At 45.1% G+C, this 15215-nt stretch overlaps 1 protein-coding gene across 1 annotated transcript in view; it reads left to right on the top strand.

Moving 5' to 3' along the window:
- Positions 1-15215, top strand: part of LOC308303245 (protein sidekick-2-like) — a gene marked incomplete at its 3' end in the record, with an annotated part of 219311 nt that overhangs the window by 190959 nt on the left and 13137 nt on the right. The window contains exon 43 of the mRNA XM_080747572.1: positions 6274-6403. Coding sequence (XP_080603698.1) covers positions 6274-6403 — 130 coding nt within the window. The remainder of the gene's footprint in view (positions 1-6273; positions 6404-15215) is intronic.

The following is a 15215-nucleotide window of genomic DNA, read 5'->3' as shown; positions in this document are numbered from 1 at the left end:
GCTATTTACAGTAACACTTCTAGCCCCCATAAGTCACATCCAACCATGAAAGGTTGCGTTGTATCTTGGGAATGGGCTTATTCTGTGTAAAATGACATATTTAGCAACTTGTACGCATGCCCCCAACCACTGAAATAAGAATATCTAAAACAATAGAAAGAAGTAAATTAAATCAATTTAACACTCATCTTTTATATTCTTTAATTAAAATCTAAAATATGAACCCTTGTTGTAAAAAACTAAAGTTGTCCTTTAAGAAAATAGCAGATCTACAAGATCTACAAGCTCTAAGCTCTAAGGCTATTTTCGGCAAATAGGTTTGGTGAAGAGGTAAAAAAGAGCAGACCAAGTACATAATTAAAAGTTCAAGTTTACAAAATATCGACCATTTAAGTGGTTAGATGTCTGAAAATACACCTTAACTGTTCTGCCGCCGTTGACGGTGAGGATTGTCATTGAAAGGGTTAATACCATGGCGCCGTTGACGGTGAGGACTGTGAATCTTACTGTATATACAGTAAAGATATTATTACTTACTTAATGTCGCTCCGGTCCCGCTCGCATCGGTAATGTCGGCGATTTGTTTACAACGCACGTTGGGCGTGCACGCGAAGTGAAGCTCCTCAATGTTAAGTCAATGGAGAGGCCCATAAAGAAACTTCATTTAAACAAAATAGCCATTTTGAGACATTTTGCAGCAGATCTAAATGTAAACAAGGCACAAGGCAGGGCGCAGCCATCTTCATCTTCTTGTCGCACACTGTCATGTGACTAGATGACGTAATCGTTGCCGTCAAGTGATAATCCAAAAAAACAAAAACAACCCCCTTCCGGCCCTTCAAAATAATAGCGGCGGCCGACGGAGGAAACGACGTGGCGCCGAGGCACCAAGCAACCTTCAGATTAAGAGGCAGTAGATGTGTTAACATGAATCCAACATAGACTGATGACAATGCTGTCAAACAATTCTATGAATCTATCGTGTTGAAATCTATGAAAATCTGCATCACACATATGTAGTGGGGGTCCATGCTTAATTTCTCTCTCAGCTAAGGGGTCCTTGGCCTGAAAATATTGAAGACCCCTGATTTATGGTATCAAGTTTAGATGTTAATCAGACCGTTACTATTTGCAGACAGGTGCTCTTTTATGCCGATTTTGGAGGATAAGGATCGAGTCACACTTTAGTTTTATGTCTGTTGGTAGGGCATTCCACATCGTGGTGGCATAGGCGTATAACAAATTTGACCCCATTGTTGTGCTGGATCTGGGTTTATATTGAGAAGAACAACTACTTAATATATATATTTTTTGTGTTTAAGGTTGTAGGCTACAAGATATTTGTTGACTGTAACCGGGCCAGACAGAGCGGGTCAAGAAATGTAAACTTTTTGGTCGGGCGGGTCAAATAGTAATGCACAGTCAGCAGGTTGACCTGTATCATGAATGCGGGCACCCGTGGGCCCAGCATTAGCATCACTAGTCCACATCCGTGCAAATGCTACTGATAAATAATTCACACCTCTCCCAATGATGTGTGTGTGTGTGTGTGTGTGTGTGTGTGTGTGTGTGTGTGTGTGTGTGTGTGTGTGTGTGTGTGTGTGTGTGTGTGTGTGTGTGTGTGTGTGTGTGTGTGTGTGTGTGTGTGTGTGTGTGTGTGTGAGAGAGCGACTTGTATTTTAAACAGCCAGTTTATCATAACCTCCCTAAAGGGCTCAGTCACAACATTAGCATCTCTTCACATCAGCTACAGCAGTGGTTCTCAACCTTTTCAGACCGCGACCCCCCGAAATAATCACTTTTTTGTTTAGTGAGAAATGAATAGTGCACATTAAGCTAATCCATCTGGGGACCCCCCAAAATCATTTGGGGACCCACCTTTTGAGAAGCACTGAGATACAGCTCTTCTTTCTTTTACATGATGGAAAGGAAGGGGGGGGGGGTATCTACAGGCACCGCAAAGGAATGTCAGCTAGCGTATAGGTCACACAAGAGTGAGGACAGCGCAGGTTTGGGAGTCAGAACAGATACGAGTCCAAGGTTGTGATTGGGAGTGAATGCATGGGGGAGGGGGGCAGGTTTTTAATGAGCTACATCCCCTCCCCAGGTGGGTGGGAATGTATAGAAATAACAGTGGGGGAACCTTCCCTTTCAAAGACGCATACTGGTCCGGTACATCTGCATATAAGTACATGTAGCACACTCTATGCTTTAGATTATGGATGGGTGGTATTAGAATAATGCAAGTACTTGTTTGTCACTTGATGTGGAGATTCAAGAGATCTTTTTCAAATCAAGTACAGACATGACATCTCTTCGCTTTTACTGAAATTTTCCTGTAAAGCCAATAGCTAATAGAAACTGCAGGCTTTCTATTCCTGGAAAGTTACCATGCTTTAATGGAAGCCATTCTTCTTGTGATAAAATGAATAAATATAATATTGTTGCGACGAAAGGTCGCAGTTTACCATGAGAAATGTTACAGCTTGTCCGTGTAGACGTATAGACGTGTAGACGTGTACACATTTTTCTATGGGCAAACCCATAGACCGTAAAAATGTGTCATCATGATGTCATCATGCTCTGATGTCAATGTGATGTCAGGGGAACCACTCTACCAGAATGGGTTTGCCGCTCTGACATCACGCTCTGGCTTCACTGTAATGTCACACTAACATAATCCCTTTTATGCCCATATATGGAGTTCCCTGATGTCATCAATATTAATGATGCCCTGTTAGAGAGATCCCTGTGATGTACAAATCACTGTGGCGCGACCTTGCCCAGGTCGCTTGTCGCCCTGAGGTGTCTTTCTAGTCTTAATATTCTATCGTGATCATAGTGAGGCGTGAGGACCATTTATATGAAGATAGGTTGAAAAGTGATGAAGTCGATCGTCCTTTCATTAATTTTAATATAGGATGTTGAAACCTTGAGCTTGTACGTAAATAACAGCATTGGATCCACAGGAACACTAATTCCATTTAAAGAAAAGTAACAGTTTTTGGACGTGCAAGGTTTTCGACCCGATTGCACTATTGTACAGAGAATGCACAGAATAATATGATGGGAGAATAATTCAGCAAGTTTATCAGCTAACCTAAAAAAGAAAAAGGTTTGTTCCATCAATATACCATGGAGTCTATGCTTTGAAAGATAGTGTTTTAAATGGAAAGTGTTTAAAAGTCGATTCGTCATAGCTTTCGGTTAAACTGTCTGGCTGACTCAGCAGACGCTGGGAATATATTTGACAAGGCTTAATATTAATAACAGCCTCTTAACAGATGTCAAACAAGAAGCAGAGATATGGTTCCAGCTCTGCGTGATAATAGCCTACTGTACAGTGGACAGTAGCAAAGTACATTTAATTGAGTACTGTTCTTAAGCACTTCACTTAGGTTCTATTTTTGAATACCTTTGACTTCCACTCCACTACATTAAAAGCAACTACTCCAGTATACTTTAACCCAGTGGTTCTCAACCTGTGGGTCGGGACCCCCAGGGGGCTCCTCAAATTATTTTGGTGGGTCCCCAGATGATTGACTTAATGTGAAACATTGTTTTCTCATTGAACAGTAAACAAACATATATTTTGGGTATCTGCACATTTCTAAAGTGACAATTTAAGGACTTTTTAATACCTCTAAAATGAAAAATTAAACATTGGCCAAATTGTCAAAATTATATTAGAGGCAGAAATTGTGAACATAGCCGATCTACATGCTCACAACGCCTCGCGTTGCGAGGCGTTGTGAGCATGTAGATCTGCTATTTTCACAATAGAACCATCTTATATATACATTCCTCTAAGAGCCGCATCCCACTTCACGCCCCCTTTACATCGACTTCAACTCATAGGTAGTCGTCTAGGACGTAAGGAGTACCGCCCCTAACCCTATGCCGTCCGCTCATTCGCTAAGCACGAGAGAGAGGAGGCAACAGGGGAGGGGGTGCGGGCAAGCGAGAGAGAGAGAGAGAGAGTGAAATTTGACACCACTGTGTTTGCATGTGCCTGCTGCAGAGAAATAGCAGAGGCTTAACAGTCACTTCTGTCCAGTGCGTCCGGCGGCCAAATATGTCCAACCGGAAACGTGCGCTGCAGCACAATAGTTCCGCCACAATAGTTCCCCCCCCCCCCCCCCCCCCCCCCCCCCCCTTTTTTTCCTTTTTTTTTTTTTTTTTTTTTTTTATTTTTTTTTTTTTTTTTATTTTTTTTTTTCAAAATGCAATGCCTCAACTCTTAGTACTCGTCAGGGTGGGGGGGTCCCCACTCCCAGTTCAAATATGATTATTTTGGGGGGTCGCGGCATGAAAAGGTTGAGAACCACTGCTTTAACCCAAGAACAAATCTGACTAAGGAGTTGACAGACAACATAATTAGCCTATATTCACACACGCGTGCACACGCACACAAAGACCCAGAGACTCACTCAATGAGCGAGAGTAACGCTAGATCCCCAAGACAATGATTGATTAAACCAGCACATTAATGGTTCTCCATTGCCAATGTCTCAGTCTCACCACTCAGGTTAAGTGAATTAGCCGTAATGTGGTTACACAGAACCCAGTGGACATAATTGAATTGTGTGTCTCTACCTATGATTTCCCTGGTGGGGTGGAACCAGTTCAGGTTCTGTCAACAACACACACCAGCCCCTGCCAAAGAGATACAAATTGTACCCACCAAATACTTCTTTGTTGTGTGCTTGTAGATCTGGTATTTTCACTAGTTTGGGCCCCAGGGGCAAACATCTAATCTGTCTTTCGGGGTCTGGACCTGAAAGGTTTGTGAACCACTGATCCAGACATGATAGCATAACTTTTGCCTGGTTAATAAACCAGACCGAACACAACAACACCCCTGGCGGTAGTGGTGTTGTAGTACGGTCTGGCACCGATCCATTGAGATTCTATTTCCTCAACCAGCTTCAAGGGTTGGCCAATCAGGCTTGTATGCTTGGTGCACATGGTTTCTGTAGGCTTGGGGCACGTGGTTTGGGGCAAACCCCAGAAATGAAGACTCTTCCTGAAATCCCAAACTCTCTTCCCAAAACGAAGTGTGTGATAGAGGCTGGCAACGCCAGGCAAGCATAACTTCACACTGTCATACATACTGTCTGGAACGCGATCGCGGTTTTCCCGGTGAACCTGAGCACAAATTCTAGAACACAGTAACACACCACTGACAATTGCCGATGGAGAGGTTAGCATTAGGTATTGAGAGGCACTCTTGCCGATTTCGTAAGAGACTTGTCGCCAATTGCAAGATATTTAAAAGTTATTTGGGGCCATGATGATAACCCCTTCTTCCCACACTAGACTAATAAGGATTTATATTCTCTGTGTTATTGTTTACAACCACAATTATTCATGTGTTGTAAGATCGCTGTTCCACTAGTTTTACTAGTAGGCTAGTGTAGGCTTAGAAGCCTTTTCAGAAGTTAATTTAATGTTTTCCATTTAATGATTTCCTTATCCTCATCTAATCTTGCGCTACTGCACGCAACTGTTTTCGCTAGGTTTTAAGGTCTCGTTTTAGTTGTTTCTCATAAGCTCGCGACCCTCCTTGCCCATCAGCCCCCACCATTGAGCTCAGGTTCACCTGGAAAACCGGTCGCGCTCCAGACAGATAGCATAACTTCACACTGTCATACATACAGTACTGTCTGGGACACAACAGCAGCCTCCATTATGAAGGCTTCTCTTCATAACGGAGTCACAAGCGCTGTGTGTGTGCTTTGACTCTCCACACCCTCCGAAAGGATCACAGGGAATGATTCATCTCAGGAGAGACTGGCTGTGGGCGACATACTCATGGGTGTCCCGTGTTCCTCATCAAGTCGAGTTCACACGGACGCACACTTGTGTTACTGTTCTTGTGAGGACATTTCAGGACAGCGATTCTATTCTATGAATGACATGTATTTTAACTCTAATTGTTAAGGGGAAATAGCTGATCTATAAGCTCACAACATGCCACAGCGAGAAACATTTTGTAGATCTGCTGTTTGTGGCTTGCCTAATAGTAGGTTGGGTTATTGTTGGTATAAGCCGATAACGCAGGAGTCTATCCATGTTACAATGCACTAGACCCCTGGGAGATGGATTGCTGAGGTGGAGCGCCACATCCACCATAAGCTACCTATACTTAGCGCACGACTTGCCGCACCCAAGCCGTGCTACTCATACGCTGAGTTGGTGATGCCTGTGATCAAACAAACAGGCCCAGCCTCCACTACTACTCTGACTCTCTACATGTCCCCATGTCCCCAGGTCTCCTCCCAGGCCCAGCCCCGGCAGCCTCCACTACTCAGACGAGGACGTCAGCACCAAGTACAACGACCTGATCCCCGCCGAGAGCAGCAGCCTGACAGAGAAACCCTCCGAGATCTCGGACTCGCAGGTACGACGGCAGACGCACACAACCGCTTTCATATTTGAAAAAAACAAACGCTTATTATGCATCTTTTTTAAGGAGATCTAAGTGTCCAGTCATTTTTTGTTGTTATATGGTCGCTGTCAGGCAGAAACCTTGTATCTCCTATTCTTTCATAAAATGTATGCCGTACTTTGTCATACTACAAAAGCCAATCTCTGAGAAATAAAAGTGGTTAAGTGTGTCTGAGGGTTTTATAAATATTGGACCAATGAAAAGTATTAACAAGTGACAAAATGATGACTACATTAGGTCCATTGGAACGCAGGTTCATGTTTCCGTGTTTTGAAAAGGCATCAAAGGTTTCCACCCGGCAGCGAGGGCATGTGTCATGTACAGTATGTCGCTGGTGTCACACACAGTCACCATGGGTTGAATTCAACAGGAATTCAACTCGCAGAAAGCGCAGCGCTTTTTTTTGCCGACCCCACTCGTCTATGTCCACATTGTGCGTGTCATTCATCAAACGCAAATGGCCCACAGACTCTCTCTCAAGGCTCAGATTTATAACCCAGACACCAGACAGGGGGATGAAAGATTAATGGCCTCGGATCCGTCCGTGCGTCTGTCCACCCGAGCGGGGAGGCGTATCGCAGCTTGGGCGGGGTCACTGACCCCTGGAGAATGTTGCTGTGTGTACATCCACCTCTGATCTGGGCCACTGCGCTCACACACAGCTCTTATGTAAGATAGTAAAGGGTTGGATGCACTTGGCAGGTATTTTTCTTTTTTAACTAGACTGCACTCTGTCGAGGTGCCAACTTGCTTCTTGTGCACTCGTGGCCATGTATGGCCTTATTGACCTACTTCTGCGCCAGCAGAGCGCGCAAGTACTGCGATCGGTACTGTTCGGTGCTGTCTGTATGAATGTGGGTGGGCAAGTTGGCACTCTAGCGCAGGGGTTTTCAAAGTGGGTGACGGGGCACCCTGGGGTGCCACGATGGCAGTCCAGGGGTGCCGCGAGATCATTTGATAATATTTGGAATTTATTTGACACTTGAAAAAATATTTAGTATCATTTTAAACTTGAAGTACAAAGTTATTTTCAGTCAGTTCTAACCAAAATGGCTATTATCTCAACGTTTTCCTCGCAACATAATCACTAAAATATCGTCACTGTCGGGCAGAAACCTGGTATCTCCAAGTTTCAAATGTGTACGTCTTTTGGTAAAGCAAAGCCCTGCTTCATCATACAAGACTGTCGCACAAAACTAGTGAAAACAGCCGATCTACAAGCATTGTGTGCTTGTAGATCTGCTGTTTTCACTAGTACATTTTATAGATGATAAATACAAAACAAACGGTTTTGGACATCCGACAACGATATGCTATAAATATTGGTGCTGGGAGTGAAAATTATAATGTAGGGGTGCCTTGGATTAAAACAATATTTATGGGGTGCCCTGAGACAAAAACGTTTGGGAACCCCTGCTCTAGCGAGGTGCATCTTGCGCCTTGTTATTTATATCAGGTCGCACATGTTGGGTTTTCCATTGGATGAGGTAAACACAGACACACAAGGACACACAGATACACCGAATGCAGTACTTGGCACTCGATGCGAAGCGGAGGTGTCTTTATAAGCAACTCTTATATCATGGAATACTTTTCATTACAACTTGGCTTTGTTGTTACTTTTGGGTCAAATCATTCATTTATTTATTTATATCATTACCTGATTGCCGGGTAATGAATGTAGTCCATTACTTTATGCCAGGTCAGCTCGGAAAACGAGTGTTGCACAAAAGCAGGAGTTGTGTGCTCTTAGATCTGCTATTTTCACTATTTTAAATAGTTTTTAAATAATAATAAATAAACAATAAAGGTCTACACTACAGTTTATTCACCCTGCGGGCAACCAGACTGACTGATATGCCGGCTGAATGAGATCGGCTATTTCCAATTAGTTTGCCCTTTTGACATGCGGTTTCCCAGAATGCATTTATTTACTGGCAGCGCCCATGGGTCTGCTGTGTTGGCATCTGCTGAATCAGACCATTCTGTTGGCCCTGGGTGTAATCAATGAGTGTTATCCCTCTATGCTGTGTGTGTGTGTGTGTGTGTGTGTGTGTGTGTGTGTGTGTGTGTGTGTGTGTGTGTGTGTGTGTGTGTGTGTGTGTGTGTGTGTGTGTGTGTGTGTGTGTGTCTCTCTCTCTCTCTCTCTCTCTTTCTCTCTCTCCCTCTCTCTGATCATCCGATTGTCTACCACCCCTATGTCTCCAATTTCAATCGGTGTGTGTGTGTGTGTGTGTGTGTGTGTGTGTGTGTGTGTGTGCGCGGCTGTGCGCGCATGTGTGTGTGTGCGCGCGTGCAGTGGTGGAAAAAGTACTCACATTTTCTACTTAAGTAAAAGTATCAATACTGCATTGTAGAAGTACTCTGTTACAAGTAGATGTCCAGAATTCAAAATGTACTTGATTAAAAGTACAAAAGTATTGGCATCAAAATGTACTTAAAGTACTAAAAGTAAAAGTACAAAATGTTTGAAAATAACAGATCTACAAGCTCACAACGAGCTTGTAGATCAGCTATTTTCAAATGGTATAAAATAGGGCTAAAGTGGTTTATGTATGTTTTAACATATTATGATGTATATCAGCAAAGTAACTAGTAACTATAGTTTTCAAATAAGTGTAGTGGAGTAAAATTACAATATTTGGATCTCAGATGTAGTGGAGTAGAAGTGAAAGTACTGAAAACTGGAAATACTCAAGTAAAGTACAAATACCTCAAAACTGAAGTAAAAGTACTTAGTTACTTCACACCACTGCGCGCTTGCACGCTGGCGCTCACAAGCTCGCGCTCACACGTGCTTCTCCAAGCCTCATTTCTTTCTTTTATCAAAGTCGTTTCCTTCCTCTCCGTGTTTCCTTTTTTTTTTTTTGCGTATACTTGTTTGTTGGCTGTTTCTGTTTACGTCGCCCCTCCCCTCCCCTCCCCTCCCCTCCTCTCCCCTCCCCACCCTCCTCCCTCCCCTTTCCCGGTTCTCTGTGGTCTGAGGAGCTCTGTATGTTGTCTGGTTTTGATCCCAGCTCAGATGAAAGAGATGGGAGAGGGTTAGGGGAGGGAGGGAGGGGGGGAAGCCCCCACTCCCCCCCCAGTTTAAGGCCTCCATCAATGTTTGCTTTCATCTTCGGAATTCTTCATTCCGGCCCGTTCTCCGAATTATCTCTCTCTGATTAATACGTCTCTGAGTGTGAATTCCTGCAGCCAAAGGAATCTCTCTCCACCTCCTTATTGGGACTCTAAAGCCGTCGGTTCTCAACCTTTACCGGGCCACGAAGCCCCCAAATATGTCAACAGAGGACCCCCTCCCCACCCCACCCTGACAAGCACTTAGAATAGTAGGAGTCGAGGCATTACGTTTTATTCGATTCTGTTCCACAGACTTGACTCGGTTCCACAGATAAATATTGTGAAAATAGCAAATCTACGATAGCGTTTAAAACGACAAGGTCTTTAAATTCCTTAAATTGTCACTATGACTTGCGTCGTAAAAAAGACTGTAAAAATACTTGCGATGTTCCTTTTAGGCAGGGTGCTTAACTGTACTTGTACTGTACTACATTCTTTAATGTATTGACTATACTTGTAATGGTCTCCACTTTTGTCTAATAAAATACTCAATCAATCAATCAATCAATCAATCAATCAATCAATCAATCACTTCACTGTCATCTGGAGACCCTCCCCCCCCAAAATAAAATCATAGGGTGACCCTGACCCCCTGGGGGTCCCGACCCACAGATTGAGAAGTCTGGCCTTGCTCTAAGCCCCCTCTTCACCACATCAAATAAAAATCCTAAGACATGAGAGAGAGAAAAACACGTCTCCCTTGAAACGAGCCATTTTGCCGTGTCATCGCACAGACGATGTATCAAGCGCTAGCACTTGTGCACTGTCAAACAGGCAACCGCCTCCGTCCCGCGGGCCCTCTTCTTCTTCGGCCCCTCGAAGATGACAAGCTCTGCCACCACCGCGTCTCCGACGCGGGGCTTTGATGGTTCTTCTAGACAAAGAGCCCTGCCTGTTTCTGATCCCCTCGGTCTGGAGGGGGATGAGCTGCTGCCACTGTCCTCCCCGTCCCCCCCGACAGGCTGCTTCGTCAACACCCAGCGCGGTGCCTCGGAGGGAGTCCAGGAATGCCCTTTGAAGTTTTATTGAACGGATGATGGGTCCGAGGTCTATCGGTGTGATGTTGTGCCGTCTGTCTTAAATAAGACAATGGAGGGAGTGCCTACAGTATATACCTGCAGGACAAAAATGCCAGAGTGCGGTAACTTCATTTTTTGGACGCAGACTTATTTATGCGACATACTAAAGCCTAAACCACATATAACATACTTATAAGCTTATAACCACGCTTCTGTGGCCAACGCGAAAGGGCCTCTTTTGGCCGGTTCAAAAGGTATAGTTTTTGACCGCGAGGGAAGGCGCGCCGTCTCAAGCGACCTTGATCCACGAGAGGCACCGCCTAGCGAGCTAAAGCGAGTGAGCGCCGTTCAGGTTGCGTTCCGATAGGGACAGATTAGACTCAAAGTGACCGCTGACTGGCCAATCACAACGAGTCCTTGCACAAGTGGTATATAGGTTTTGGGATGGCACCTTATTTATCTGTCTACACACACAGATGGACGGACAGTCGATTTTGTGCATTGAGAGTAGAATAGCATCTGCTACTGTTGTCTAGATATGAACTAGTTTGTACATATCTGAGCTTGTCCCTTTACCCACTCAAACCCCTGCGGTCTCAGAGAACTGGGCTTGAGTTACATACAGTACTGTGCTTTGACCACTTTTTCGCGTCCAAATCTCTTAGTCACAAAATAGCTGATCTATAAGATCCACTACTGGTATTTTTGGCTTAAGGTTCCCCCCAGAATATTGACACTGCCTGGGGTTCAAGTGTGTGAAGGGAAGCTAATGCAGACTTGGCGAGGGCGACCTCGCCACCAGTATGCTGCACCGCTGCTTGGCTGTAGGTATACACTCCTCCTCTGTTACTATAGAAGAAACACGAGTTGGCAGCTTCCACCGTTGAAAAGAGAGAGCTCTTTTCTTTTCTTGTGGCACACGGCATGTTCTCCCGCCTTTCTACTCCGAATGAAAGTTGAAACCAATCATGCACATGGATGATCTCACCGAGAACGAAATGCGACCGTATACAATAGATCATTGGCTGTGCTGAAAGGTATTCCGTGGGAGAGAAGTGAATATATCTGTCCTCTCTCACTCTCTCTCCCTATAACGCACACACACACACACACACACACACACACACACACACACACACACACACACACACACACACACACACACACACACACACATACACACACACACACACACACACACACACACACACAAACACTCACTCTCTCTCTCTCTCTCTCTCTCTCTCTCTCTCTCTCTCTCTCTCTCACACACACTTTGAAGTTTTATTGAACGGATGATGGGTCCGAGGTCTATCGGTGTGATGTTGTGCCGTCTGTCTTAAATAAGACAATGGAGGGAGTGCCTACAGTATATACCTGCAGGACAAAAATGCCAGAGTGCGGTAACTTCATTTTTTGGACGCAGACTTATTTATGCGACATACTAAAGCCTAAACCACATATAACATACTTATAAGCTTATAACCACGCTTCTGTGGCCAACGCGAAAGGGCCTCTTTTGGCCGGTTCAAAAGGTATAGTTTTTGACCGCGAGGGAAGGCGCGCCGTCTCAAGCGACCTTGATCCACGAGAGGCACCGCCTAGCGAGCTAAAGCGAGTGAGCGCCGTTCAGGTTGCGTTCCGATAGGGACAGATTAGACTCAAAGTGACCGCTGACTGGCCAATCACAACGAGTCCTTGCACAAGTGGTATATAGGTTTTGGGATGGCACCTTATTTATCTGTCTACACACACAGATGGACGGACAGTCGATTTTGTGCATTGAGAGTAGAATAGCATCTGCTACTGTTGTCTAGATATGAACTAGTTTGTACATATCTGAGCTTGTCCCTTTACCCACTCAAACCCCTGCGGTCTCAGAGAACTGGGCTTGAGTTACATACAGTACTGTGCTTTGACCACTTTTTCGCGTCCAAATCTCTTAGTCACAAAATAGCTGATCTATAAGATCCACTACTGGTATTTTTGGCTTAAGGTTCCCCCCAGAATATTGACACTGCCTGGGGTTCAAGTGTGTGAAGGGAAGCTAATGCAGACTTGGCGAGGGCGACCTCGCCACCAGTATGCTGCACCGCTGCTTGGCTGTAGGTATACACTCCTCCTCTGTTACTATAGAAGAAACACGAGTTGGCAGCTTCCACCGTTGAAAAGAGAGAGCTCTTTTCTTTTCTTGTGGCACACGGCATGTTCTCCCGCCTTTCTACTCCGAATGAAAGTTGAAACCAATCATGCACATGGATGATCTCACCGAGAACGAAATGCGACCGTATACAATAGATCATTGGCTGTGCTGAAAGGTATTCCGTGGGAGAGAAGTGAATATATCTGTCCTCTCTCACTCTCTCTCCCTATAACGCACACACACACACACACACACACACACACACACACACACACACACACACACACACACACACACACACACATACACACACACACACACACACACACACACACACACACACACAAACACTCACTCTCTCTCTCTCTCTCTCTCTCTCTCTCTCTCTCTCTCTCTCTCTCACACACACACACATTGTCATTCTCTTATCTATCTGTCATCCTCGCTCTGCATTGCTGGCTACTGTAGTTCATTTTGGCAGAGTCTCAACAGAGAGAGAGAGAGCTGTCTCTGTGATGTTGTGGATTGTCTCTAATGACAACGGGCTGGTTTTGTTTTGACTGGCCTGCTCTCAGAAAGAGACAGAGAGAGTGAGAGAGAAAAAGACTGCCTGAAAGCGCAATTGAACTCCATTACGTCATTATGTCAGTGTGTCTTTTTTTCCCCTTTCTATTCAAGTATCACAGCTACTATTTATAAGGATGATCTCATTTAGGCAGTCATTTTATACCTTATTAGACTCTGACAGAGGCAATAGAGACGGGATATGGGATACAAAGGCGAGAAGCAACAGAAGTCAGACTTTATATCCAGGCTCGATTTCCCTACATTAGCCTATCCTTTTCTTTTTTCTTTTTTGCTATGCCCCTCTTTTCCCCCAATATAGTCTTTATGCCAATTGATTCGTCCCCACACATGTTTCTGTGTGATAATGTCACTGCTGTTTGTATCCCATTGCCAGTGAGGAGCCTCCACCGGGAGGACCCTAGAGCTGTCACCCTACTCCTCCCGCCCAACACTCCCTGTTGACACTGGTGCCGCCCCGGCCCGTAGGAGTATAGGCTACATGCAGTTACAATTATCAACCTCCCAGGCTCCCAGTCTGGCTTCCCTCTCCCTTATTTCAAAGACCCCCATAAAATGGACCCATAAGTGTCGGTTCCATTTGTACTCTCTCAGAGTTACACACCTGTAAGGGACCGTGTGGGACCCCATCAAGGAACCACTCTAACAATAGTCCTATTGTTAGAGTGGTTCCTAGGTTCAAAAAATATTTAAAAAAAAGTGAATTCTCCTTTTTGAGCGGTGCTCCTGGAAACATCTGGCTTTGTCCGGGGCGTGAAGCGTGGCCTACATCTGGCCTACATCTTGACACAAAGCGCTCAAAGTTTGTTGTCCGGGCTGCCCTACATCTTGGCACAAAGCGTACAAAGGTTGTTCCACACCCAGGGTCAAAGTGCCCAAGCTTTGTGGGCAATTAACTCATTTATGAGCATTTATTTTAACTCATAAATAGCTTTTTACGTAGCATCGTACAATGGTATAGAGGGTATGCGTGTGACATCATCATACCAGGAAGTTAGTTATGCGGGAACGCCCACCGTGGCAAAAAAAACTGTGGCAAAAAACTACTTTCTGGCCTTGACAGCCCATACATCCAAAAGCCTGATTGCATTAAACGATGTTTAATGACGTTAAACTCTTTTTGCCACTCACTTTGCCACTCGATTTCCCGCTCGACATGCCATTCACTTTATGCATGTACATACCTTCTATTACAGTCATTTTCGCATGCGACGCCACTGTACAACCGAGTATAAAGTCTAGATCAGGCCGTGGCAGTGGAACACTCCTATCCGTTTGATTGATAGTGTAGTATGTTGAGGATTGGAGCTGCCATGCCTGGTGGCCTATCCCTGTGTGTGTGATGATCATGATGTATGCTGGGATTTATAGTCACACTGCAGGCGTCCTGCTCTGCCTCTCTGAGCATATTTACACACACACACACACACACACACACACACACACACACACACACACACACACACACACACACACACACACACACACACACACACACCTCTCACCCCTCACTCATCTCTCAATTTTTCATCCCTCCCGCCTCTCTCTCTCGCTCTCTCTCTCTCTCTCTCTCTCTCTCATGCACCACTGTTGTAACTGTACTGTTCCAGGTTGTTTTTGTACCTACAGAAGACCCCCTGCTATTTTTTGTGCATGTCCCCCCCCCCCCCCCCCCCAAACCCTCCCACCCCTCTCCATCGTCCTCGACATTCACTGTCTCTCTCTCTTTGTCCTCGCGGGGGCCCCCCTCTGCTGTGTCCACTATAGCAATGGCAGAGAAATACCCCCCTCCCCCCTCCCTCCCTTTCTCTGATGACATAATCCATAACTGGAGCACAAAGGCTCTCTGCTATATGAGAAGCGCTTGGTCTACGCTGCACCAGTGGGGGAAGAAGGG

This window comes from Nannobrachium achirus (assembly GCF_963921795.1).
Source record: "Nannobrachium achirus genome assembly, chromosome: 18".
Classification (NCBI taxonomy): domain Eukaryota; kingdom Metazoa; phylum Chordata; class Actinopteri; order Myctophiformes; family Myctophidae; genus Nannobrachium; species Nannobrachium achirus.
The sequence above is the reverse complement of the archived record's forward strand: the minus strand, read 5'-3'. Positions and strand labels throughout refer to the sequence as shown.